This window comes from Vombatus ursinus, unplaced genomic scaffold, assembly GCF_900497805.2.
Source record: "Vombatus ursinus unplaced genomic scaffold, bare-nosed wombat genome assembly UNPS02005459.1, whole genome shotgun sequence".
In the NCBI taxonomy this organism is placed as follows: domain Eukaryota; kingdom Metazoa; phylum Chordata; class Mammalia; order Diprotodontia; family Vombatidae; genus Vombatus; species Vombatus ursinus.
The window spans coordinates 9,506,081-9,532,679 of record NW_020945237.1 but is presented as its reverse complement, the minus strand read 5'-3'; the positions used below and the strand labels follow the sequence as shown (position 1 = coordinate 9,532,679).

At 38.0% G+C, this 26,599-nt stretch overlaps 1 protein-coding gene across 2 annotated transcripts in view; it reads right to left on the bottom strand.

Annotated features, from left to right (window-relative positions):
* The window catches only part of SLC39A12 (solute carrier family 39 member 12), a 102,392-nt gene that overhangs the window by 14,069 nt on the left and 61,724 nt on the right, over nucleotides 1-26,599 (bottom strand). For both annotated transcript variants that reach the window (XM_027847960.1, XM_027847961.1), the window contains 4 exons: nucleotides 24,347-24,454; nucleotides 21,891-21,957; nucleotides 12,120-12,278; nucleotides 7,000-7,187 (listed from right to left, as the gene is read on the bottom strand). In XM_027847960.1, the coding sequence (XP_027703761.1) occupies nucleotides 7,000-7,187; nucleotides 12,120-12,278; nucleotides 21,891-21,957; nucleotides 24,347-24,454 (522 nt within the window). The remainder of the gene's footprint in view (nucleotides 1-6,999; nucleotides 7,188-12,119; nucleotides 12,279-21,890; nucleotides 21,958-24,346; nucleotides 24,455-26,599) is intronic.

The following is a 26,599-nucleotide window of genomic DNA, read 5'->3' as shown; positions in this document are numbered from 1 at the left end:
TTCTTTCTTTCTTTCTTTCTTTCTTTCTTTCTTTCTTTCTTTCTTTCCTCCTCCTCCTTCCTTTGTATCTCTAACACCTGTTCCTGGCACATAGTAGGTACTGATTTATTGATCCAGTGAAGAATAAATTTTCTCCGTCTCCCACTGGATTGAGGGTCACACTGATTTTTTCAACTGAGCTTGTGATTTAGATTGCGCTATTTGTATTTTGGTATTGTTTTTGAGGGGGATAGGCAATGGGGTTAAGTGACTTGCCCAGGGTCACACAGCTGGTAAGTGTAATGTGTCTGAGGCTGGATTTGAACTCAGGTCCTCCTGAATCCAGGGCCAGTGCTCTATCCACTGCGCCACCTAGCTGCCCCTATATTTTAACATTTTAAAGAAAAATGCCTTATTGGCAACTCTAGCAAGTTTTAGGTACAAATTCAAAATGATATTCTAGGTTCTAATAAAGAAAAGGAAAAATTGGGGTGGGGCAGAAAAATGGTAGCTAGAAAGAGCCCTGAGATTGTAAGGTTGAGAAGAGGAGGAAGCTTTTGTGAGCACACTGCCAAATGCTTTGGGTAGCTCAGTTTTAGGTTTCTGTTATTACACCAGGACAATGGGGGGAGAGGATGAGAAGCAGCAGAATTATATTTTTTAGAGGGCATGGGGTCATGAGCAAAGCCCAGGGTATGTTTTCCAACACCTTCAGCATTTCTATACAGGAGAAATCAAGGTATAATGAACACCAAGGTCAGTCTTGAAAAAGGGAGTAAATCACTAACTGGCAGGTTGATGACTATGTAAGGAAGCAGCAGAGAAATTCTACCTAGGTGGCAAGGGAAGGAGCATCTAAACACTGGGGTTGTAGACCATGTGCTCCTTGAGGGTTGGAATTATTTCATTTTTGTTTCCTTAGTGCCTAATTCCGTGTCTGACACATTAGCAATAATGTTTATTGATTGATATATGTATATGATCGTAGATTTAGAGATTGAAGGAATCTTAGAGGCCACTGAGTACGCCACTTCCCGCTTCATTTACCAGATCAAGAACCTGAGGCACCTGTTGGTAGAGTTGTGAACTGATCCAATCAGTCTAGAGAGCAAGTTGGAGCTATGCCCAAAGGGCTATAAAGCTGTGCATACCCTTTGATCCAGCAATACCACTGCAAGGTCCATATCCCAAAGGAATTTTTTTAAAGGATGAAAAGAACCTATTTGTACAAAATATTTTTAGCAGCACTGTTTGTGGTGGCAGAAGATTAGAATCAAGGGGAAACCCATCAATTGGAGAATGATAGAACAAGTTGTGGTATATGAATGCAATAGAATATTGTTGTGCTATAAGAAATGACAAGCAGGATGGTTTCAGAAAAGCCTGAAAAGACTTACATGAATTGATGCAAAGTGAAGTGAGCAAAACTGGGAGAAAATTGATCCAAGACATTCCCAAAAGACTCATAATGAAAAATACTATCCAGCTCCAGCAAAAGATTTGATGTCTGAATATAGACTGAATCATACTCACTCTTTCTTTCTCTTTCTTTCTTCCTTCCTTTTTTTCTTTCCTTCTTTCCTTCCTTCCTCCTTCCCTCCCTCTTTTCCTTCCTTTTTTTTTGTTCGTCTTCTTACATAAAATGACTAATATGGAAAGTTTTACATGATTGCACATGTATAACCTGTATCAGATTACTTTTTGTCTCAGGAAGAGAGGAGAGGAGGAAAGGAAAGATAGAATTTGGAACTCAAAACATTTTTTAAAAAGTGTTTAAAATGGTCTTTACAAGTAACTAGGAGGAAATAAAATATATATTTAAAAAAAAGCCATAGGCATGGAAAGGTTAAATGACTTGTCCAAAGTCACAAAGTAAATATCTGAGGCAGGATTTGAAACCATATCTTCTTGTCTATGTGTCCAATAAATGATACACTATTCCAATATGCTTCTCTGAACCCGAGTTCTTTAACATCATCTGATACACTGCCTCCTCCCTGCTGATTATCTTTCTGAGGCACTTTCTGGCTAGAGGGCAACAATGTGTCCCCTCCTCTAATGTCTAGATCCCAAGCAGTCCTTCCCCATTGCCATAGAACCAGACTGTAGAATAGAAAATCATTTTGAATTCTCACTTAATACTTACCAAGTTCTATTTATACCTACAGAGAGTGTGTCCCTTTGAGGTTTCCATGGATCTGGCATTATGGAAAATAATTCAAGACTTAGGAGAGACGTCTAAAGGAGGCATGAAATTTTGCTTCCAATGTGAGAAAGAGAAGGGAAAATGAGGTGAAAATAGTGAATGCCAGAAGAAACAGCGACAAACAAAACTCTGTGTCAAGTTTAGATGAAGCTGAGAGACAATCAAGGCTCTGACTCCTCACTAAGAAGGAGAATAAGGAGATATTCACTCCTTTGTCTCTAGCTAAATCCAAAGATTGTTGATCGTTGTAGCAAGGAATCCAATTCTTTCTACCACCAGAACTGAAACCCTTTTTTTTTGTGAGGCAGTTGGGGTTAAGTGATTTGTCCAGCATTACACAGCTAGTATAAATCTTTCTTTTCTTGACCTGAGTATGATAGTACTTGGAGAGGCATTTTGTTGGAGCACTTTCAAGGCTGGTGTCACTGGACAAGGTACTCTTCCTTTTCTCTTGGAGGTGGGGTAGGGGGCCAGGTGGGGTGGGGGCATTTATTGATTATAAAGCCTTTTTCCAGCCCCCATTTTTTCATTTAAAAACATCATGCCATAGTACTTTGAAACACACACACACACACACACACACATACACACACATACACCAAGGAAACCATCTAGCTTCTTGTTTCTGATTAATCCAGCTCAAAAGGGTTCCTGGTAAATTTCCAGAGTTCAGTAAATAACCAGCAGAGTAATTTTTTCCGTCTTTACTTGTTGTCATTTATTTTCTTTGCTTTACAGCATAGTCCTGAAACTCGGCTTTATTCACTTGATGGAAGACTATTATCCTTGGCTGGATGGAGGAGTGTATCAACAGAAAAAAAGTTGTTGCTATGTGAAAGGTTCATGTTTGCTGCAATATTTTACTCAGAAGGCCATAGGATCTGACCTCGACTGGAGGAAGTAGCCCCAGGAAATTCAAAGAGATTTTGATTTGCTATCTTTTTTTTTTGCTGGTATGCATGTATAAATTTGGAAAGCATTTCTCTGCAGTAAGGTCAGGGCATATGTTAGCTAAGGACTCTGAGGACATGAGTCTGGTTGCTTTCTGACGGTTGGCAGATACTAGAAGCAGGAAACTGACGACAAAATGACCTCTTGATCTAAGGCCGCTCGAGGTTCCATGGGACCACTAGGTCTCTTTGCTTTGTCAGGTTATCAAGAATCTTCCCATTTGGGATGAACAATCTGTCCCAGAATGCAAAACAATGAGGCAGAATGAGATACACAGAGCAGTAAGTTAGGTCTTACTCTGCTAGGTCATAGTACATAGGTCATACACAAAAAAAGTGAATTTGAACCAGGAAGAAAAAAACCAGTAAACCCAGCAGTATGTTCAAGTCTTGATATATAAGCATATGCAATGAGATGTGACTCCAGCTATTTAAGACTCCCAAGAAATGTGGCTGTTATTGATGGAAAGGAAGCAATCAATGAGAAGCAAGTATTTTTAAAACACCTGTATGTCAGGTAGGCACAATGGTTAGAGGGCTGGGCTTATAGTTAGAAAGATCCGGGTTCAAACACTCCCTCTGCCATGTTCAGACTGTATGATCTTGGGCAAGTCAGACTCTCTCAGTTTCCTTATTTTAAAATACTAATAATAACACATAGTTTTTTTTTTTAAGTAAGCACTTTCAAACCTCAAAGTGCTATATAAAGGTTAGTTATTCTTACCCAGATTTGACTGGGGCCCTAGTGATGGAAACCACCACATTTTAGTATTTGAGATGATTTTCAGTAGTGCCTTTAGCATGCTTCTAGAGACTCGAGTCACCTTCTACTAGTAAAGTGGACACGGGCAAAAACAAAAACAAAAACAGAAACTATGGGACAATGAGAAAGTAGTCTAACTAACAAAATGAAGTTCTTTAGTCTATTTTTACTGTGCACATTTAATGATGCCTTCATAAATCTCCCAGATGCTCATACCTACTTTAATGCCTGTTGCCCCCACCCTTCTATATATTTATTTTGTATGTACTTGTATATGTATATACTCTCCTGAGAGGGACTGGATGTGTGATTTCTCAATGTCCCCAAGTCACTCTGAAAGTGAGAGGTGCCAGACAGTTAGGGATCTGCATTGGTAGTGGGAGTTTCAGTCCTTAAAGTCTGCTATAATACCTCAGTGAAATTGTAGGTCCAGTTGGAATTTTTAAAATAGGCAGGACACTGCGTTAGTGCTGGAGATACAAGGATAAAAATGAAGTACCCTCAAGGAGCTAACAGTCTATTAGAAAACAACACATAAGCTAAGCAAATGCCCTCTTCGTACAGTTAGTGATGGAGTTACACATAGCGATACAGACTCCCGGGCAAATGTAAGGTGATTAGTCTCAGGTGTTCTTTTAACCTTCTCTCCCTCACACAATTCACTCCTTTATAACAAACACTTGCTTGGAATGCAATAAAATCTGGCTTTTCTTTATCTGAAGACAAAATTCCTCATCAAAAATTAAATAAGGTTTAAATAAAGCAATAAACTTTCCAAACTAACGATGCCAATTGGCCAACCATTGATGAGTCAGGAGAGAGAGAGAGAAAGTAGGGAGGGGATAATTTTGCCATATCCTTCTGTACAGCAAACAGGACCATCTAGGCAAACAGCAAATTCTTTATAGGCTGATAACTCCTTCAGTGGTAAATGAATCAAACAAGGCTCCATCTGCTTATGATCACATTTAGTATGGCATAGCACTGGCCTTTTTTGCTATCTGCTTACCTCTGATGCAGGTTGAACCTAGGTTCTTCCCCTCCATGTAGACAGCTAAAGTTCTCAAGCTTCCCCTAACCCATGAGGCTTCTATCTCCCACATCCTTCAGGCCCTCCTTATAGCCGGGAAAACTACACTTCCCATCGGTCCCTTTGATGATAATGGTCTGCATATATACATATATGTATATCTGTGTGATATATGTAACCTATTATGTGTACATATATAGACCATATAGACATATGTGTACATACATTCATATATGCGTGTATGTATATGTGTATATATGTGTATGTGTATGTGTGTATATATGTGTATATACATATATAAAATACAAAGATGTTTGGGAGGGGGAGGGCACTAACAAATGAATGGATCATTTAGGAGGCAATGCCAAGGCTAAACTTCAAAGGACAGTAGTATTAGTAAGTGTTTAATAAATGCTTTTTCAATCAAAGGACATTGGGGAGTCTAAGAGGCAGAGATGAAAAGGGAGTGAATTCTTTGATATGGAAGCTCTCAAAGAGCCATTTACAGAGTGGTTTGGTCATATTAGGTGAGATACCACCTTCTATGCTTGATAGATTTCTTCCTGCTTCCTTTCCTAAGTTCTCTCAGCCTCAGCTTTCTCATCTCTAAAATGGGGATAATAACCACACCTGCCTCACAGGTTGTTGCAATGATGAAATGAGATGACATATGTCAAGTACTTTTCAAACCCTCAAGTGCTGTATAAATATCTCTTATTATTTATTATCCAGCTTGACCTGATTCTCTTATGTCTTGCCTCAGTTATTTTAGTTTGCCTACTTTTGAAAGCTTTGTAATGACATGCTTAGCTTCCTCGGAGAGAGAAAATGGTTTTCAGCTGAAAGCATTTCCTTTGTTAGCTTTCACATCACTGTATTTGTCCTACTCTCCCTTATTTGACTTCAGCAATCACCCTGGCATCCATCTTGACCCTCTTTATGGCTTGTCAACACATCTAAAAATGGGCGACCTACAAATGGCCTAAGGGCCAGTTTCTTCCACAGAGATCTTCAGAACTGGAGGAGCTAAGAAACCATCTTGTAAATCTCCCAAAACAAGATTCCTTTATAAAATGTGGTTAGATCACCATTATTCCGTTCAATAAGAATGAACCTAGTGAACCTGACAGTGAACCTAGAAATATAGAATGTTAACGGCAATTCTATAGAGTTGGTACCACATCCCTTTAGTGACGGTTGTGCCAAAAAAGAGAAGGAAGTTCTCCAAAACAACCAGTGCTTTCAACCAATTCAATCTAACCCCTAACCAATTCATTAAAAAAATCACTCCCATTGGTTTTTAGCACCACACAGACTAAACTATTGGTTAGCTGAGCTTTTCACTTACGGACTTAGAGTTCACTTATAGACTTAGCACAGTGTCTGGCACATAGTAGCTGCTTAATAAATGTTTGTAGAATTGAATTGAGTTGATTATAGAGGCAGCTAGGTGTCAGGAATACCTGAGTTCAAATTTGGCCTCAGACACTTACTAGCTGTGTGACCCTGGGCAAGTCACTTACCCTCTGTTGACCTCAGTTTCCTCATTAGTTCTTCAGTCATTTCAGTTGCGTCTGACTCTTTATGACCCATCTGGGTTTTCTTGGCAAAGATACTGGATTCGTTTGCCATTGCCTTCTCCAGCTCATTTTATAGATGAGAAACTGAGGCAAAAAGGGATGTGACTTGCCCAGGGTCACACAGCTAGTAAACATCTCAGGCCACATTTGAACTCAGGTCTTCCTGACTCCAGGCCCGGGTACTTTATCCACCATGCCACTTACATGGCCAAAATGGGGCTAATAATAACACCTACCTCCTAGAATTACTGTGAGATCCAAAGGGATAATAGTTGTAAAGCACCTGTCATGAAGAGTCAGACACAACTGAAAATGACTCAATCACAATGTCTTCTCTAGAACCAACACCAATGCTTCCTTGGGCTTTTATATTCTCTCTGCCTACCTTGCCTCTTGGATAAATCCTTTCCAACTGGCTTTGGACCCTTTATTCTCTGTTTTAAACATTCACTATTCAGAGAAATCAATGCAGAAAAAGTAGTAATGCTTACCATTTCCACTAATGATAAATAAAGGAACATCCCAGCAGTGACTGTTAAAATCCAATTTTGAATACAGGGGTCAGTGGAGACCGAGAGGCCAATGTAAAGTCCTATGAATGCAGTGAGGGCGCTTATAAAATTCATTAAGATGGCGATCTTGATAGAAAGTCCAGAACTTAACAGTACAGCAAAATCTCCTGAAGTTAAAGGGAAAAAAAAAATAAGATGTTCATTCAGCAGCAGTAAGTTTACATATTCCAAGTTAGCCCTGGCAAGATTTACAGGGGCAGCTGGGTGGCACAGTGAGTAGAGCGTTGGGCCTTGAGTCAGGAAGGCCTGGGTTCAAATCCTGCCTCATACATTTAGTAGCTCTATGACCCTGTATAAGTCTTTTAACCCCTATCTGCCTCAGTTTTCTTCATCTGTAAAATGGGGATAATAATCCCACCTACCTCCCAGGGTTGTTGTGAAGGTCAAATGAGATAACATTTGTAAAGCACTTAGCAGAGGGGCTGGCACATAGCAGTTGTGACATAAATGTTAGTTATTATTACTAATTGTCATTATTATATGTTATAAATTGAGAGATGACTTGGTACAGAAGAAAGGGTGCTAAATTTGGAGTCAGTTCAGATATGACTCTGGCACTTATTGTGTGGTCTTATACTAGTTACTTAACCTTTCTGGGCCTCCATTTCCTTATATGTAAAATAATTGGGTTGGGTGAGATGACCTCTGTAATCTTCTATGATACTATAAAATGACTATAGTATTCTAGTAAACTCAGTTAAATTGTTTGTGGATGGTTAAATGGTCAGATAATATATAATGGTCAGATAAGGATAGGGACTGAACCTGTGATTTCATTGACAATTCAAACTCCTGGTTGAGAAGCCTCCTTCTACAAGTAGAGGGAAGCATCTTAACTAACTTACAGTCTTAGAAAATTGGCTAGGGAATGAACTGAGAAGTTGAGGGACTTATCCAGGGTCATACATCCAGGAAGTGTCAGAGATAGGACCTGAACTCAGATCTTCCTGGTTCTGAGAGAGGCCAGCCCTCTATCTGATATAGTACATTGCTAATAGCACATGTAGGTAATATAGACCAATCAGCCAATATTTTGCTTCATTTTCTAATTGCCATTGTAGGAAGTGAGCAGAAAATTATATTTCAACCATTACCTTTGTTGAACTGGTCCTAAAGATAACCTATACGGGGTGACATGTGACCCACAGTTAGTTCTTGATGGTCTGTGACATTTTCAACTTAGATAAATGCAAAATCAAATAACATGCTTTCCCAGAGTTTCTAAATCTTTCCTGCCTGGGAACTTGCCAGCTGAAATTAAGAGATCATATCTGTGGCATGGTATTTATTCTTTACTTAAACAGGTACTGACTGACCATACATGGGAAAAACAAAACAAAGCCAAAAGCAGAAACAGAAACAAAAAACAACCCACTGTTTGCCATTAAGTAAAAACAACACAAGAGGTATATGGGACAATAATCCACTTTCCTTTGAGAAAATGAACGGACACTCTACCTTGGATTGAGGCAAAGCAGCCAGATTATTTCCACTTCTCTGTTTCAAGAAAAATTGAGTTTCTTGGAATTGGAGCTATTCAAGCAGGCATCGAATGACTGTTTGGTGGGGAGGTTGCAGAGGGAATTTTTGCTTTGAGTATGGGTTGGACTAAATGACCTTTATTATCCCTTCAGATGCTATGATTCTGATTCATACATTGGTATATTTCCTGTGTTGACAATATTAAAGAATGACATTCAAATAAAAAAGTCTGGGAACTCATACATCTTCTTCGTAGACAGGATTAAATGTATGTATATTCTCCTCACCGGTCCCATGGGTCCTGAACTGCCTGCCAGGACAGCCATGCTTTCGCTGTAGAAATGGTCTCTAAATAGCTTCTGTTAAAACACAAATAGGCTACTAGGAGGAGATACTACATTAATTCATTTTAACACAGGCACAGGGTAGGGCCATGAGAGAATAGTGTGTAGGACAGGGAAATTTTGGTAATGGTGAGAAAAGCTGAGAGCACAGAGAATTACCAGAGAAAGCAGGCCCAATGGGGGTCTGGGCCTCTAGAGGACAGAGTATTAGACACAGAGTAGAGATAGAAAAAAGTAAGGGATAATCATTGGTGGTGGGAAAAAGGACGTGGGGAACAGAACAGGGTGTGCCAGAACTCAACCAGATGCCAGAGCCTGGTCTGATTAAGCTCCTTTAAGGATTAGAATGAGTAAAGCCCCCCAAAACTCCCTAGCAACTTTAAAGTATAGCCCCAACCACAAAAATGTGGTCAGTGAAAGTTGCATTCTCCCTGATCCTGCTGTAGGCTTGGAAGCCCTTCTGCTAACTGCCTATCTGCTGAGATAAAGCAGGATCCTTAGAGCCTGGTTTTTTGTTGTGGTGACTAAGGTTTCTTTTTCCTTCTCATGTTTTGATCTCTGGTCATGGGGTTGACTTAGGACCAATGGGTCCAGATTGTAAAGATGCTCCTGTAACCTTGATGTTGGGCAAAACCTCCTAATTAAGGTGATCGAAAAGTAGACTTGGCTACTTCATGAAGTAGTAAGTTATACCAAGCCAGCGGTGTACTGGTAAATGTTTAACAACTAGTTCTCCCCAAGAAAAAAAAATACATATGACATACTTTTCAGTTGAATCTTCAGTATCATTTTCTTCATCACTTTCTCAAGTCTAGATCATCAATCAAACAATAAATTAAGCCCTGTCAATTCTCCAATGCTCATATTGAAAATTTTAGTCAGCTCTTGTAAGCAGATAGGAGCTGACTCTGGCACATGCCTGTCTGAAGGAGGTCTTCAAGCAGTAGCTGGATGACTAGGAAGACAGATCTGATACAGAAATAATTCAGGCCAGAATTGGACTGGATAGTCGGTCCAAACCTGAGCTCCAGTGACATGGGTTCCTGGCATTTGTTATGGGTTTGCCCTTGACAAAGGGAAGATGTCATATCAGGAATGTAACAAAGTGGGGGCCCCAGACCACGCCTGATCTCGTGGTATATGTACTTCAGGCACACAGGGCTATGGACAAACCATTCATGGCAGGAGGCACGTGAATGCCACCCTTGACTTTTTCTAGATGATGGAATTCTGGGTCAGCTAGGTGGCGCAGTGAATAGAGCACTGGCCCTGGAGTCAGGAGGATCTGAGCTCAAATCTGGCCTCAGACACTTGATACTTACTAGCTATGTGACCCTGGGCAAGTCACTTAACCCCAATTGCCTATCCAAAAAAAAATATATGATGGAATTCTCTCGGAAAAGGGGAAGGTAACACCCAACTTACACCAAGACAATTGTTTTGGTTTGCCACCATGAAACCCTGCCTTGCCCCTTCTGTCTCCTACATAGAACTCACAGGCTTTCAGACGGCAGAATTATGTGGGACCTAGAAGACCAGGTACTAGAAATGGGGGCTGTTCCCTATAGTTTTTGAGAGGCAGTGTGATGTATTGTAGTGCTATCAAACTCAAATTGAAGCAGATCTCTGTGGGCTGCATCTTGATTTATAAAACCACAAATTAACATTATCTACATTGTATCAGACTTTCATTTATTTTGATAAACATTTCCCAATTACATTTTAATTTGGTTCAGCCTGCACTAGGGAGTTTTGAGTCTGCTTGTGGCCTGTGGGCTGAAGATTTTACATCTTTGGTGTAATGGATAGAGAGCTGGCTTCAAAACCAGGAAGAGCTAGGTTCCAGCCAGATGTGTGCTGGTAAATGTTCAACAACTGGCTTTTCTGGGGGGAGGGAGGGGAAGACTGCAACCATAGTCCACTTTTAAGTTTAATCTACATTATTAACATTTTATCCATCACTTCCTTAAGTCTCGACTAGGGGTAGGCAAACTACAGCCTGTAATCCAAATCCCATCCACACCTGATTTTGTATAGCCTATGAACTAAGAATGCTTTTTACATTTTAAAGTAAGGTCTTATTGTATTAAATTAAGGGTTTATTGTATTATTTATTGTATTTTTACACATGTTAAACACATAAAACTATTCTTAGTTCTACTTTTTAAACATACTGGCTAATTGTAATTACCACCAAAAGGGAAACAGGTATGTTTTCCACTCATGTTTAATCTCACATCTGCTTCCTCCAGTCCCAGAAGTTTTGGCCCACTGCCTTCCTTTATGTGCTAACACCTGGGTCCCAAAGAAATGACTGATTTCCCAATCTCCCTGTTCCCTAGGTACATCAGTGACTGACAATTTGTTTCTTTGCCTGCTGAAGAATGTTGTAAGGTTGAACATATTGAAATCATCAACAAGGTCCCCTTAAAGTTCCTTGCTATCTCCAGTTGAGCTTCTATTGATCCAGTCTTCCATCATGAGATCCCATTGTATCAGTTAATCCCCCAAATCCTGGGTTCCTTTGGAATATGATAGGATGATCGCTGAAGACAAGCTGTGTATTACACGCTTTTGCCCAAGGCTGACCTACTTGTTCTATATGTTTTAGAAAAGGCTTGTCCATCTCTCATGAGTTCCAAAGAGACAGGGTTTGAGTTATAAGGCTATTAAAATATATCCTGAAAAAAAGAGTCTTGTGTCTATCTGCTACCATATGCCTGTCACTTTGATTTCATGCCTGGCTTTAAACATTTAGAATAAATCAGCTTGATGAAGCCATGGTTTGGTTTTAATTAAAATGCTATTTTTTTCATCGGTCTGTTTGCTGACATATTGGATAAGGTTCTCCCCTTGATATTTTTCCCACATATAACATTCAGATTTTCAAGTCCAAGCCAAAGGTATTTAAAATGATGTTACACGAAAATGACATTCTCCCATCTAGAATGCCCTGAAGCACAAACTATCGCTCTCCATTCTTGGGAAATATTATGAAAATGTCAGATTGAATTTTATCCTGGGCTATAGAAATATTGCCTTCTTCTCTCTTTTCTTTCTATGATTTAAATAGAATATGACCTGAAGCTAGTTACCATTCAATGATATGCTGGAGAGAAGAAACAAAGAAAGCAAGTAATGTCAGGTTACACACCGAGCATGATTAATTTTTCAGCTATTAGAGGACAGTTGGTAGAGAACTGGTCAACTTACCCATTTCATGTGGAATCTCATGGCACAAGATGGCAATGGTTGTTGTCACCCCCGACTCAGTGGAAGATGAGAAGGCAGCTCCGATCACAAGACCATCAGCAAAATTATGAAGGCTGTCACCAACCAGTATCATAACAGCTAAAAGACTAATGGCTTTACCTAGAAAAAGGGATGAAGGCATGAAGACTAGCCAAGAGAGTCTATGACTCTTTGTCTTAATCTACAATATGGTAAACTTGCACAAGATGAATCTTTCATTTTACCCATCAACAGTAACATTTAACTAAGTGAAATACGTAGTCCCACTTGGTTCAAGATTTTCGAAAGGATACATTATTAAAGAAGGATTATTAAAGAAGATGAAGGGGCAGCCAGGTGGCGCAGCAGATAGAACACCAACCCTGGATTCAGGAGGATCTGAGTTCAAATATGGCCTCAGACACATAACACTTACTAGCTGTGTGACCCTGGGCAAGTCACTTAACCCCATTGCCTAACCAAAAAAAAAAGTTGAACACCATGAATGGAAATATTGGGTAATAAGGCCATTTTTTTCTAAGCTCCCTACCTTTCTTATGAACTCTCTTCTGGCAAAACCAGCTGATTTGCTGTTCCCCAAACATGGCATCCCATCTCTTGCTTTTATGTCTTTGTACAAGCTGTCTCCCATGTTTGGAATGCATGCCTTCCTCACCTCCGACTCTTAGAACCCATGACTTTTTTGTGCTACTTTCAAACTAAAGCCTTTCCCAATTCCCAATTGTTAGTGTTCACTGTCCTAAAAAATTCATGTCTATATGTAATCATTTTTTCGTATGATATTTCCTCAGCAGAAGTTTCTTGAGGGCAAGGACCGTGTGTTTTTTCACTTTATTTTTGCATTTCCAGAACTATGGAGTGCCTTTGCATATGATAGAAACTTAATAAATGCTTGTTGGATTGGAATTCAAGTCCAATCCCCCCAAAAGTTAAATTTCTGGGAAAAATCTCCAAACCCTGAGGGTGTATGTTGACATTAGTGAAAATTATGTCCTTTCAAAGTGAAAGAAACAAATAAATATCCCAGAGATGGTCCAGTGGGAAAAAAAAATTGGCTCTGAATTTAGAAGATTAGGGTTAAAGTGTGATCTTTGACACTTACTGATTGTGAGACCTTGGTCAAATCACTTAATCTCCAGGACCCTTAGTTTCTTATTTCGTAAAATAAGAGGGTTGAATTGGAGTGCCTATGAGGCCCCTTCCTCCTCTGAATCTACGTTCTTATGTCTTATTACACATGACGTCCCTATGATCATCACCACGCTAATCTTGCTGATTATCTCTAATACATCTCTTCTAATCTCATCACCAAGTTCTTAACTCAAGCCTTGATTGCTACCACCTCTCTCAGCCTCCTCTCCCCCCTGGTTGGAGGGCTGGCAGGTAGACTGCCCAACTCCTCTCAGTGCCTTCCTTTATAGAAGGCAGAAACTGGACTCTCACTTCACTCCATTTTGCATCTGCTGCTCTGCCTTCATGCAACAAGATGGCCCTGTGCTCAGTAGCCCTGTTCTCTCCCTACTGCTTGTCAACCCCATTTTCCTGCCTTCTTTTTCTGTTGCCTCTCCCCTTTAGATTGTGAGCTCCTCAAGGGCAGGAATTATCTTTTAAAAAATCAATTGTATATCCAGTGATTAGCGTAGTGCCTGGCACATAATGGATACTTAATAAATGTTTATTGGATTGAATTGCATTATTGCTCCAGGATCCATGACCATATATATATTTTGATACTTAGCAATGTGTATTTTTATTCTTTCTAATACATATTTCAATACTTTGTAATATATACACACATATACATGCATACATATGTGTGTATATCACACACACAGATACTACTGTGAGATTCTTGAGGGCAGATAGAAACATGTGTTTTCAGAATAGCATACTCCAGGATACCATTTAACAAATTACTTCTTTGGGGATAATATAATATAATCAGAAGCCACCAAAGGAATAAAGCTCATTTAAAATGTAGAAAAACAATAAGAAAGAATGAAAGTTCAACTTTATGTTGCTAAAGTCTCGTTCTAATTCCTCATCATTATGCTGTTAAGTGATCCCACATTCCCCAGAACTATGCCAGTGAAAAGCAAGATCTATCAGATCCTTTCAAACTGCAAGGACTTTGAGCACAGACTCAGAGAAAGGTAACTGTCCAGGGACCAGGAGAGCAAAGTGCAGAGAACTCTGCATCACTAACTCTGCAGTCAACTATCAGATGATGGGCTTTTGGCCATAGTAACAGTCATTGTCAACTAAGGCACTGAGAAGGAGTAGTATCCACATCAATGAAATCATGTATTTCTGGAACATAAGTAGTAAATAGTAACTAGTAAGATTTTTTTTCATAAATTACAACTTCTGTAGTATCATGACCCAATGTCATATATGCTTCAGCATATTAAAATCATATAAGGAACTCTAAACTCCTTCGGGGAAGGTGGTACAGTAGATAAAGTGCTGAAGTTAAGAGTCAGGAAGACCTGAGTTGCTATCTTGCCCCAGATCCTTATTGACTGTGTGACCCTGGGCAAGTTACTTAACCTCTGCCACCCTCAGTTTCCTCATCTGTAAAATGGAGAAAATAACAGCACCTACCTCTCAGGGTTTTTTAAGGATCAAATTAGCTAATATTTGTAAAACACTTGACAAACCTTGATGTGATCTACAAATGCTAGCTATTACTATTATTGTTTTCTTTGCAACTATGCATAGCAACTAATGCATAGTCTTGTATGTAAGTAATGTGCTTAATACTCATTTAAAAAAAATTGAAGTCAGTTGCCATAATAGACCACTTTGTTCCCTCAAGTTTTAGAGATTTTTCACTTTAAAATGAGTTATCAAGATAAATGCATGTCAAGAATTCTATAACTCATTGTAGCCACAAATTTAATTCAATGCCAGTCATATATTCAAATGTTTTGCTTATTATTGTTGATCAAAAACTCTTGTTAGATTCTTATAATCTAGCCACTGCTTACTCACATTCAGACTCCTTAAGAGTCTGCCCAATATGACGATGTTCTAATAAACCTTGCCTTTGGCTGAAAAAAAAAAAACTCTTGGCATCCTGACGTAATTAATAATTAGCTGCAAATAATATGGTATACAATTAATACTCCCTGCCCCTTGGGAAAAGAATCTAGGCTTTTGGTTTCATCTATTTGGAGAACTCCCAATGTGAAAACTTCCTCCATGATGCAGATTGAAAATTCCTCTGTCACTATTAGATTAATGCCATTAACATAAGATCAATGCTACAACTCAAGGTGGGAACAACAAAAACAACAAAATAAAACATTCATCCCATTAAATGCTAAAGGATGTGAAATATAATATTTTTAAATAAAAATGTGCACACTATAAAACAAACTGAAGGATTTATTTTTTTTTCATGGAAATGGCATTGTTTTGACACTGGCTACACACAGTCCAAGATGTAATATATTCAGATAAAAAGGGGAAAATTCAGGTAATTATCCAGATGTTTGTCCAGGCTCCAAACTTGGTTGGGTGGGTTGGCATCATGGAGACAGCATAAATTTAGTGTGTTCCAAAAGAGAATCAGACAATGCGTCTGGCACAGACTAAGTTGTGCAAAAGAATAAATCTAGTTATTTAGCATCCTGAAAAGGAAATGCCACGCATTTCATGAAGATTTCCTGTAGACGCAATAGATTCTTAGATATGGTGTTTTACATTTTATATTATATTATATTTATATTGCCTTGTAGTGCAAAGATTTGGAGGCAAATCAAGATCTGGAGGCAAATGTGAAATGAGAAGGTCTGGGCTTAACTTTGGGCTTCATCATTTCTAAGTATTGTAACTCTGGGCAAGTCAACTACCTTTCCGAAAGATCACACTCTCTTTGGAGTCAGAGGACCTACTACCAGGTAACATTGGGTCCCCCTGAGTCCCAGATTCCTCTTCTATACAAGGAAGAGACTGAGCTAGATGGCCTCTGGGGTCCCTCTCAATTACATGTCTATGAGAATCTCTGTAAAAATGGTCTAATAAAACTTGTACTCTTCCCTGTGAAGAAAGAAATTCGTAAAGGAGAACATTCTACATAATCGTCATAAGATTCTGAGCTGGAAAAGATCTCAGAGACCATTTGACAGATGAGAAAACTGAGGCTCAAAGAGAAATTAGATGACTTACAGTACAGAGTTGAAGTAGTAGGCTGTTTGAAACTAAGTGGAGATCCAAGAGCCAAGATACTAGAGCAAGAATAAACCTCAGAAGCCATTTCTAGTCCAATCCCTTCATTTTATAGAAGAGCCAGTTAGTTAACATTTATATGGCATTTACTATGTGCCCAGCACTGTGCTAACTGCTTTACAATTATTATCTCATTTCCCTCACAACAACCCTGGGAGCTAAGTGTATTATTGTTCCCATTTTACAGATGAGGAAACTGAAGCAAACAGAGGTTATGTGACTTGCGCAGCTCACACGGCTGGCTAGTAAGTATCTGAGGCCAAATATGAACACAGGAAGATGAGTCTTCCTGACTTCAAGCCTTACACACATTAAGTTAGGAAGAGGCAGAGCTACTTATTGAGGGCCCCTAAATCCAAATCTAGTGTTCTTTCCATTATACCATAAGTAGGAATTATTATTATTATTATTATTATTTAGGTGACTAGATGCAAAATAAAATTTAAAAGTATTGAGAAATGCTAGACCAGGGAGAAGAAGTTAGAACACATTTTTTAGGTCATTAAAACCTAAGTGGACAAGGTTTTACCAAAACATAATTATTTCATCCTGATAATAAATGACTTTGAAAAGCCTTCTCATCCATTTCCTTTTCTTCAGAAAAGATAGTCATACCAGAAGTCTAGGAATGCATTCTATTTGTAAAGACAATCCAAGACCTTTGACTGTGTCAGTAGAGCATAAAGTAAAGAGCTAGTAATTATCAGGTTAATTGGATCAACAATGAAAAGCAATCTGGACAATTTAAGTCAGAGTCTATTTGGGAAGCCTGAGCTGGTCTCGTTTGGCTGTCAGAATCTGTGGAATTAACGAGATGTTTGCTGGATCTTCTTTGCTGTTATATTGACAAGAGTGAAGACTTTCAGTAATCCATTCCAATATACTACATTCTTGAAAACTCTTCCCTGTATCCAACCTAAACTCCCTTTCTTCCACAAATACAATAATTCATCCTATTTCCCCCATTTTATCACCAGTGAAGACAGGGAACAGCTAGTTCCCAGCATCTTTTTTTCATCCTATATTTTAATATTGATGAACTCATCTTCCACTTTCAGTTCTTTAGTCTTTCCACCTTAAAGAATTAAAAAATAAAACCATCCATCTTTGAGGATCTCCTCTGTATCCCTTTCATATCCTGCACAGAACCAATCTCGCTATATGATGACTAAATTCTACCTTGTACAAGAGTGAGAGATTACTCTGCTAGATTCTCAATAGGTTGTTTCTCAAATAAAACTATTTTTGTAAGAGTTCAATTGAAACGTAAGCTAATAAGGTGGGGGTTAGTCCTATTCCTTCATGTGCTTATATATGATATGAAATAAGTATTTTTTAAACAAAACAGTGACTGATTCACATTCTACTGTACCCCCAAGTATCTACCCTGCTCCTTCACCACCACACTGAAGTGTCACATGGGCAGGTTTGAAGTTATTTGGGATAGTTTTGGGGAAGGACACAGAAATACGCAGAATAAATTCCTAATCATTTTATGTGGATAGTCCTTATAACAGTTGTCTGGAAACTTCTTGAATCTAGTAATGCTGGCAGGTTTATGAATTTTTCCTGCCAATTTTCAGAATTAATGTGGATAGTTCTAACTTTTATTGTTCTTTTTAAATGTGGAATTAGGTCAGTACTTTTTTATCATCAGTTCAGAGCAAAAGGCACTTTTTAGTGTGTTACTGCATAATAAGTGAAGTTAATGATTTGTATTTTGCCTACATTGAGATCTGTGGTCCTTAATAAACATTTTAAAAAAGAGTTTTTGCAAAATCTTTAGTATTAGTGCTTTGAGACAGTTATCTAAAGTCTTAGATCATGAGGTGACAAATGTTAGCTTATCAACTGTTTTTGTTTTGTTTTTCAGAATCAACCTGTGATTTCATTGGTAATAGGGAACTCCCTATGAGCAAACGCCCTCCACCAACACAGATTGGCACCTACTTTGCAGCTTACAATCTTAGAGAGTTGCTTGTGGGAGAGGGGTCATTGAGAGTTGAAGCACTTCTCCAGAAACTCATATCCATTATGAGTCAGATATAGGACTTGAATCCTGGTCTTTCTAACTCTAAGACTGTCTCTGACTACTACCCCACTGTCTCTGTATAGACCTTTCCAAAGCACTTAAAGATGTGAAAAACTCCTTACATGCATGATTTCATTTGATCCCAACACCCACCCTGTGATGGAATTGCTTCACTTACTATTATCTCCATTTTTCAGATAAGAAAACTGAGGCTGGGAGAAGTAAAAATGATATACCCAGGGTCATATAGCAAATAAATACATGAGAAAGAATTTGAACTCAGCTCTTATTGGCCCCACTTTATGCCAAGACGAACCCTCCCCCCTCCTTAATCCTATTCCATCCCCCTTTCTCTATGATCTTGTCCTATCAGTAATACCCAATCCCATGTATCTTCAGTATCCTGATCATCTCCTACCCATTTGTTTACAAACATGTACGTCTTCCCAATTCTATAAACAAACAAAACCTCTCCTTGAGCCTCCTATACTTTCAAGCTTTCATCCAATCATCTTCCTCTCCTTCACTGCCGAATTCCTAGCAGTAATAAGCTATAACTCTTGACTTCCTTGACTTCCTCAGTATCCATTCTCTCCTTACTTCCTTGCAATGTCTTCTACTGATCCCACTCTACTGAAACTGCTTTCTCTAAAGTCTAATGATCTCTTTATCACCAAAGTCGAATCATCTAAATTTTTCATTTACCTTCTTGTTGAACCTGCACCCCATTGTCAATCATTCCAAGGTTGTTTCTCTTATCACGTGCTCTTTTATCAGTCCTTAAACGCAAGTAAGACCACTGTCTGCTTTCTCTTCCTATTCTGGGACTACCAAATAGTCATAAAAGATCTATAGTGAAAGCTTAGATTTAAAATCACATTATGTTTATGGGTATGGGAGTCAGGGCAAGGAGTTACGTGGGCAGAAAGGCATTTGTAATATTTAAAGGTTGTATCTCCAAAAGCTCTCCATCTCAGATGGTCTTTGAAATCCAAGTATTTGTAGTATTTCATTCCCAGTTAGATTACTCAACTGCCATTTCACAAAGGAGATTATGGAAATGCACCCAAATATGCCATTTTCATGCATATTGCCTCATAGATTTCATAAGACTTGATTTGAATATACTCTCTATATTCCCATTTCCAAAAAAATAGAGCAAAGTAAAAGAAGTATCGGCCACATTTCTCAGTAAAAAAGAAAAAAAAAGATGTTCTCTTCAGCTACATTGGCCTTCCCCTCCCCCTTCTTATTCTGCCTGTTGAAATTCTACTTTTCAAGGTTTCATTCAAATGCTCCTCTTAGAAGCGTTGGTTTTGGAGCCCAACAACTTGGGTGTGAATTTGGGCTCTACCATTTACTGGCTGTGTGACCATAGGCAAATCTCTTAATACCACTGAGCTTCAGTTTCTTTGTCTATAAAATGAGGGATTTGAAAGAGAGTTGTATCCTTTCCAACTCTAAATTAGCAGTTTTCAGACTATGATCCAGAGACCCTCTAGCATCCTTGAGGTACTTTTGTAGGATGCATGAGGTCAAAACTATTTTCATTGTAACAATAAGCTGATTTAATTTTTGGTACAGTACACATTGATAAATACAACCCACGTAAAGAAAATGTCTTTGGGGCCCTCAATAGTTTTAAGAGTTTAAAGGGATCCTCAATAACTTACAAGAATACAAAGCAATATTGAGACCACAAAGTTTGAAAATAACTACTTGAAACCTGTTGTGAACCCTCAGGTGGACACAATCTTTCTTTCTCTTTATTACATTCCCATTTGTAGTTCTCATATTTTCACATTATACATGTTCTTTTCACAATTTGCATGTGTGTTATTTTTTTGTCTAGTAAGCTATAAGGTTTGTGAAAGTGGAGACAAAGCCAGATCCATTTCAGTATTCCCTATAATCCCTATAATCAGACTGCCTTGCATGTAACAGTAACCCAATAAATCTTAGTCAAACAGTTATCTTCCTAGGAATCATAAATTCTGAAATAAGAAAAGTCAGAGAATGAAAAAGTTAGATTAAAAAAATAAGAATAAATGAGTTCTAAATTGAAATCTGAATAATGAGACATTTTGGAGTTAGACTAAGCCAACTTGATTTGTATGTTGTTATTGTTGTTCAGTCATGTCTGACTCTTCATGACCCTGTGGACCATAGCATGCCAATGCTGTCCATGGGGTTTTCTTGGCAAAGATACTGGAGTGCTTTGTCATTTCCTTCTCCAGTGAATTAAGACAAACAGAAGTTAAGTGACCTGCCCAGGGTCACACAACTAGTAAATGTCCAAGGCTGGATTTGAACTCAGGTTTTCTTGACTCCAGGACCAGCACACTCTATATACTGAGCCAATGAGATAAGACTCCTGAGGGGAATGTATAGCATACTGTGACAAGAGATGAGCACTAATGGTTACTTAGAAGTTCTCACTAGCATATATATGACTCACATATATACATATATGTACATACATACACATACACATATACACACATGTATATGCGCATATATACATACATGTATATACATATATATGCATATATATGTATATATGACTCATTAATACTCTATGTGGGATACATTTTATATGTGTGTGTGTGTGTGTGTGTGTGTGTGTGTATATATGTGTGTGTGTGTATATATATATATATATATATATATATATATATAATTACTTATACTCTATGTGGGGGCAACTACGTTGTGCAGTGGATAGAGTGCCATGCCTGGAGTCAGAAAGACTCATTTTCATGAGTTCAAATCCAGCCTCAGACATTTACTACCTGTATAACCCTGGGCAAGTCATTTAACCCTGTTTGCCCCAATTTCCTCATATGTCAAATGAGTGGAGAAGGAAATAGCAAACTACTCCAGTATCTCTGCAAAAAACAAAACAAAACAAAACCCAAATGAGGCCACAAAGAATTGGACATGACTGAAACAACTGAACAAAAATAATCCGTATATTATTTAAAAGGTGCTGTAACAGCAAAATATATTCCTCTCAGGATAAAGACTGAAAATGTCCCTATAAAATGTCTCCCTCTATAGAATATAAGCTCCTTGAGGGCAGGGACTATTTCATTTTTCTCTTTGTATCTCAGCAAATTAGCACAAGTTTCTGGCACATAGTAAATGTTTAATAAATAATTGCTGACTGATTAATAAGATTTGGGGAAAATGGTATAATATCAAGATCAATGATTAGTTTAGGGAGGTACTTGGCTTTGAGACTTTGAAGATTAATTACAAAACTGGCATGACAGTGGAATGCAAAATAGCAATATAGTTTTGACAATATTTAATCTTGAATTTCATCTGTTTTGAAAATCAAATGAAATAATATTTGTTAAGCACTCAGCGTAGTACCTGGTACATATTGGGGGCTTAATAAACACTTGTTTTCTCCCTTCCTCCCTCCTCAGTTTTAAATAGTAAATGTTTTCCACAGTACTTACACTTTCTATTCGAGGCAGTCATACTATCTATTGGAACTTCAGCTGTGTCTGAATCTTCGGAGCTTTTCTGTGTAGGACAAAAAGTAATCAATGAAAGACAAGGATTTTATATCACTGGTTATTCAAAAGTAAAAAAAGAAAAAGGTGCCACAGTTGTTAAAGAGATATCTTAAAAGCACAGGTATATCTTAAATCATTTGTATTTTCGTGATTAACTTAGAAAAACAGAACTGAAGAGCTGAAATCAGAGATATATTTGACCATAAATGTAATCTGCATAGCAAATTACTACACAGGGTGGCTAGAGGCCATTGAAGTGGTTTGTGATTCAGGATAGCCTTAAATTATGGAAGCATCTATGAAACTGAAAGATTATAGACAAGATTCTTGAATTAATTTATGCTGTTGCTATATATTGGCCAAGATTCTCTTACTGACCTTCAAATATATAGCATATTCTATATAGAAAAATGATACACGCATATCAGGTTTTGTTCATAGTAGCACATCATTTTGTATCTGTTTCTTTGCCACTCAGTAATTCAATCTTGTTTGAGTAACAAGCTATACCTATGGACTTTGGAGAGAAAATACAGGTTTTATAGAGCAGTTTTTTGCCTCCAGCCATTCAGGTCCCAGAGGAGTGAGGGTTTCAAATTGAGCCTTAGATCATGAACCAAGATTGCAGGCTCTGATTTCTGTGACTGACTCAAAGTTCATTGGCAGGCCATTCATTCTCCATCTTTATGCCTCAGATAGTTATTGGATAATATGAAGAGTCTATTTTTTACCTCTTTACTCAACTTGACCACTACGAAGATGACTCCAAATGTCATTGACACAGGCTCTGTTCCAAACAAAATAAAATATGATGCCATGGACAGATTTGCCCAAGTCCAGATGTTACAAAGAAGGCCCCTCATCACAACGTTGCCCAAGAAGCAAAATAAACTAAGGACATTTTCCTTTGACCAAGGAGTGTTTTGTTTTGTTTTAAATCATGTGGAGGCAGTAAGGTGAGAGATCTGTGAAATTGGGTCAGCCTAAAAGGACCATTCAGAATGACTAAAGAATAGCTCACCTTTCTGATTTATAAAGTATTTTCCTTATAACTATCCTGTGGAGTAAGTACACCAAAGGCCTATGGCACACTGGAAATAATACTCTTTAACTCTCTGGACATAAACAACAATATCGATGATCCAGTCCAGTGATGGGAATTCTAGTATTTATTCCAATTTCCTTATACGGTCTTTCCTGATATGGCATGTGGAAGAACTAATAGTCAAATATCCAAGACTAATCATTGATTCCAAAGAATTGTTCATATTCCTCATTCTGCCTACTCAGTTCTGAAAAGAAGAGGAAATGAGATCCTACCATATCATCCTAGTAATTCATATCATTTTGATTTTGCTTCTGGTTGACTTAACAATTTGTAGAGCAAAAGGAAGGGCTGAAGTGTTCAAGTAGTGTAAATGTATTATGAAGGCATCAGAATTCTGCTTAAATACCTCAATCACTTTACTGATATAGAAGTAATGAAATCTGAATGTACATAAGTTTTATATTTTCAGGACAAAAGTTTTACGCTTTCAGGACAAAGTGGGTCTCTTACCCCCACCTAAAAGACACTAAACATACTCAAATAATAAGTACACTTTCATTTTTTAAAATTGAGTTTTCTTGTTCATGTTCCTTGAATAATGGTGGACCTGATATCTACTAGGCAAGATGCTTATATTTCTGCTTAAACCAAGGAGAAACTCCAGTTCAAGTTAATGTACCTTTGATCTCTCTTACTGAGGACCTACTACCCTAAAGTCACAGTTTGTTTTCCAACATTAGTCATTTAAAAAAAAATTCTCAAATATGTTTATTCTTTCCTTGCTGCTGCCTTACATGGAAGCTAGAATGGATATGTCATGACATGCACTTAATTAATTTCTGTGCATTGAATTCTGTTAGAGATTTCTGTATGGGCAATCCCCCTCATTGAAAACATCTCATTGGTCAGGCCATTCTCCTATTAAGAAATTAGCACCTATGATAAGATGCATTAATTGATTCCTTCCCCTTCTGTTTACTGCCAACCAGTCATGGCCTAAGGTCACTTAAGTTAGAAGACCAAAAGGTCTCAATGACCTTTCTCCAAGAAATCATTAACAGATTCCTTTGAGTAATCAGAGAAAGTACACAATGCCAATCTATTCTCTACTTGAATAGATAACAGATAACAGTGATAGGAATCTGTCTGGGGGAAAAATGTCTTTTGCATATCAAAACAACTTCCAGGTGTCTGGCAGTTCTTTCTAAGAAGCACTTGTCATGATTAAGAATAGATAAATCATCAGTGAGAGTCACATTTAGAGGTTCTACTGATTTTCATCTTTTCATTGAGGAAAAGAGGAAAAAAGAAAATCAAGTCAAAGGAATATTTGAGACGGATGACCTACCAACTGGATAGTTGAAGTGGATTTGTCTCTGACTGATTGGTCATTTAAGTCAGTGTCCATTGCAAGTTCATGGGAATGGCCCACATGCCCATTAACTAGGGATAGGCCCTGTTGGAGGATGAGGATGTTTCAATTAGTGCCAGAGCTAGACAAATGCAGCTGCAGTCTTGGCCAGTTTCATGCTCAGAATTAGCATTTCTGTTACCTCAGAAAGTGATCCACTAGAGAGCAAATGCTTTTGGAAGGGTTCTAGCTGTGATAAAAATTTGTTAATGGATTTAGGCTTATAAAACACCAAGCCTAATCTGAAAAATTACGCAGGGATTCTCACAATTTCCAAGGTGATTGGGGGCTTTTGAAATTAAATGCTGAAAATTGCAGTTTGAGATTAAGGACAAGAACAGCAGAGGTTTTTTATTTTTATTTTTTTTTACATTGTCTGCAAGAAGAATAGACTTATTCAACAGCCATACTTGCTGAAAGCTTATAATTTGTGTGTTTTTTGATACATGTCCCCAAATAACACAAATTAAAGTTGAAGTTCACCATGTAGAAAACAAAGAAACTTATGCAACTTGAAACGAAAACAGCGTTACTATTGAAATATTGACGGCCCCAAATGTATCCAAATCATATAAATTAAAGTCGAAGCTCACCACATAGAAAACAAAGAAACTTATGCAACTTGAAATGAAAACAGAGTTACTATTGAAATATTGACAGCCCCTTCATTCTACACAATGCATGTCATTAATTGTTCAAGCACTTTACAGGGAATTCATTCAGAGGAAGCTTTGATACACAGAGATAATCTCAGTAAAGACCAAACTGTTAAATGTCTGAACTGTCATCTTTCTCTCTCAGTTGTATTCCTTTTCTCCCCTTAGAATAGATGTTGTTTCCCTAGCTTATTTTGCTAGTTCAGTCACATCACAAAGCAGTTTTTACCCTTACCTTTCCTCTCTACTATAGTATATTAGTGTGGGCCCAGAGGAGTCATCCTGAAAGTCAAGAAACACTTTAAATAAAGTGGGAAGGAAAGCCTGCAGTTAAAATGTTATTTATTTCTAGGATGCTAATGAACATTTCCTTATAGCCATGACATTTTATTTAGGTCACTCATTAATATCAGAACCATTGAGGATCTAGTAGGTAAGGGAAAAGTCTAAGGTCTAAGGGACAGTGTGAAGGAATGGAACTTGGTAGTCGGAGAAAATGAATTTGAAGCCCAGCTCCACATCTTACTACACATAGATAGGCCTCACACTCATCTGCAAACTGAAGGTGACAGTTGTGCTACCTACCTTCTTGGAATTGTTTTGAGGTTGCAGGAAGAGAATGTATACTTGAAAAAAAAGAACTACATAAATATAAGCTACTAGTAAGGTATTTGGATGGTTAGGTAATACAAATCTCCCTGAGCTTAAAACACACACACACACACACACACACACACACACACACACACAAATACTTACCTTTGGTGTGCCCCAAATAGTTATTTTATTTCCATAACATGCAACAATGAGGAGAAACAGCATATGTGATATCTGCTTAAAACCATATCTTTTTTACTTACATGACCAATTTAGCCTTAATTTTTAAGGCTATGAAGTGGACCTCTTCATTTTACCATAGCTTTGGAGATAAAGAGATGTTCAACCCATTTGCATTTAAGCAAATCATTAGAGTGGAGTGAAAGCTCAATATGCATTAATGGTATGATGTAACAGTGAAAGAGTCAGTCTTAGAATGCACTAATAAGCAGAGTGTCCAAAACTGGAGAGGTGATAGAACCACTGTACTCCATCCTAGTCAGGCCAATACTGGTGCAATTCTGTATTTAGTTGTGGGTACCACAGTTTATGAAGGATATTGCAAGCTTGGAGCACATACAGGGAAACTTGACCAAGATGGCCAGGGGACTTGAAATTATATCATATGAGGATCATTTAAAGAAGCTAGGAATGTTTTACTGGAGAACAGCAGACTTAGGAGAGCATGAAAGCCTTTTTCAAATATTTGAAAGGCTGCTGAGTGGAAGAGGAATCGGATTTGTTTTGTTTGGTCCTAGTGTTAAAGGTGGAAATGAAAAGGAAGCAAATTTTGGTAAGGAAAGGCTTCCTAACTATTAGAGCTATACAAATATGGAATAAGCTACCAATATTGTTCTCTATCTTTGGAAATATGCCAGTGAAGGCTGCATAACCACTTGTTCGGATTGTTGCAGAGGAAATTCTGTCTTTAGATAGC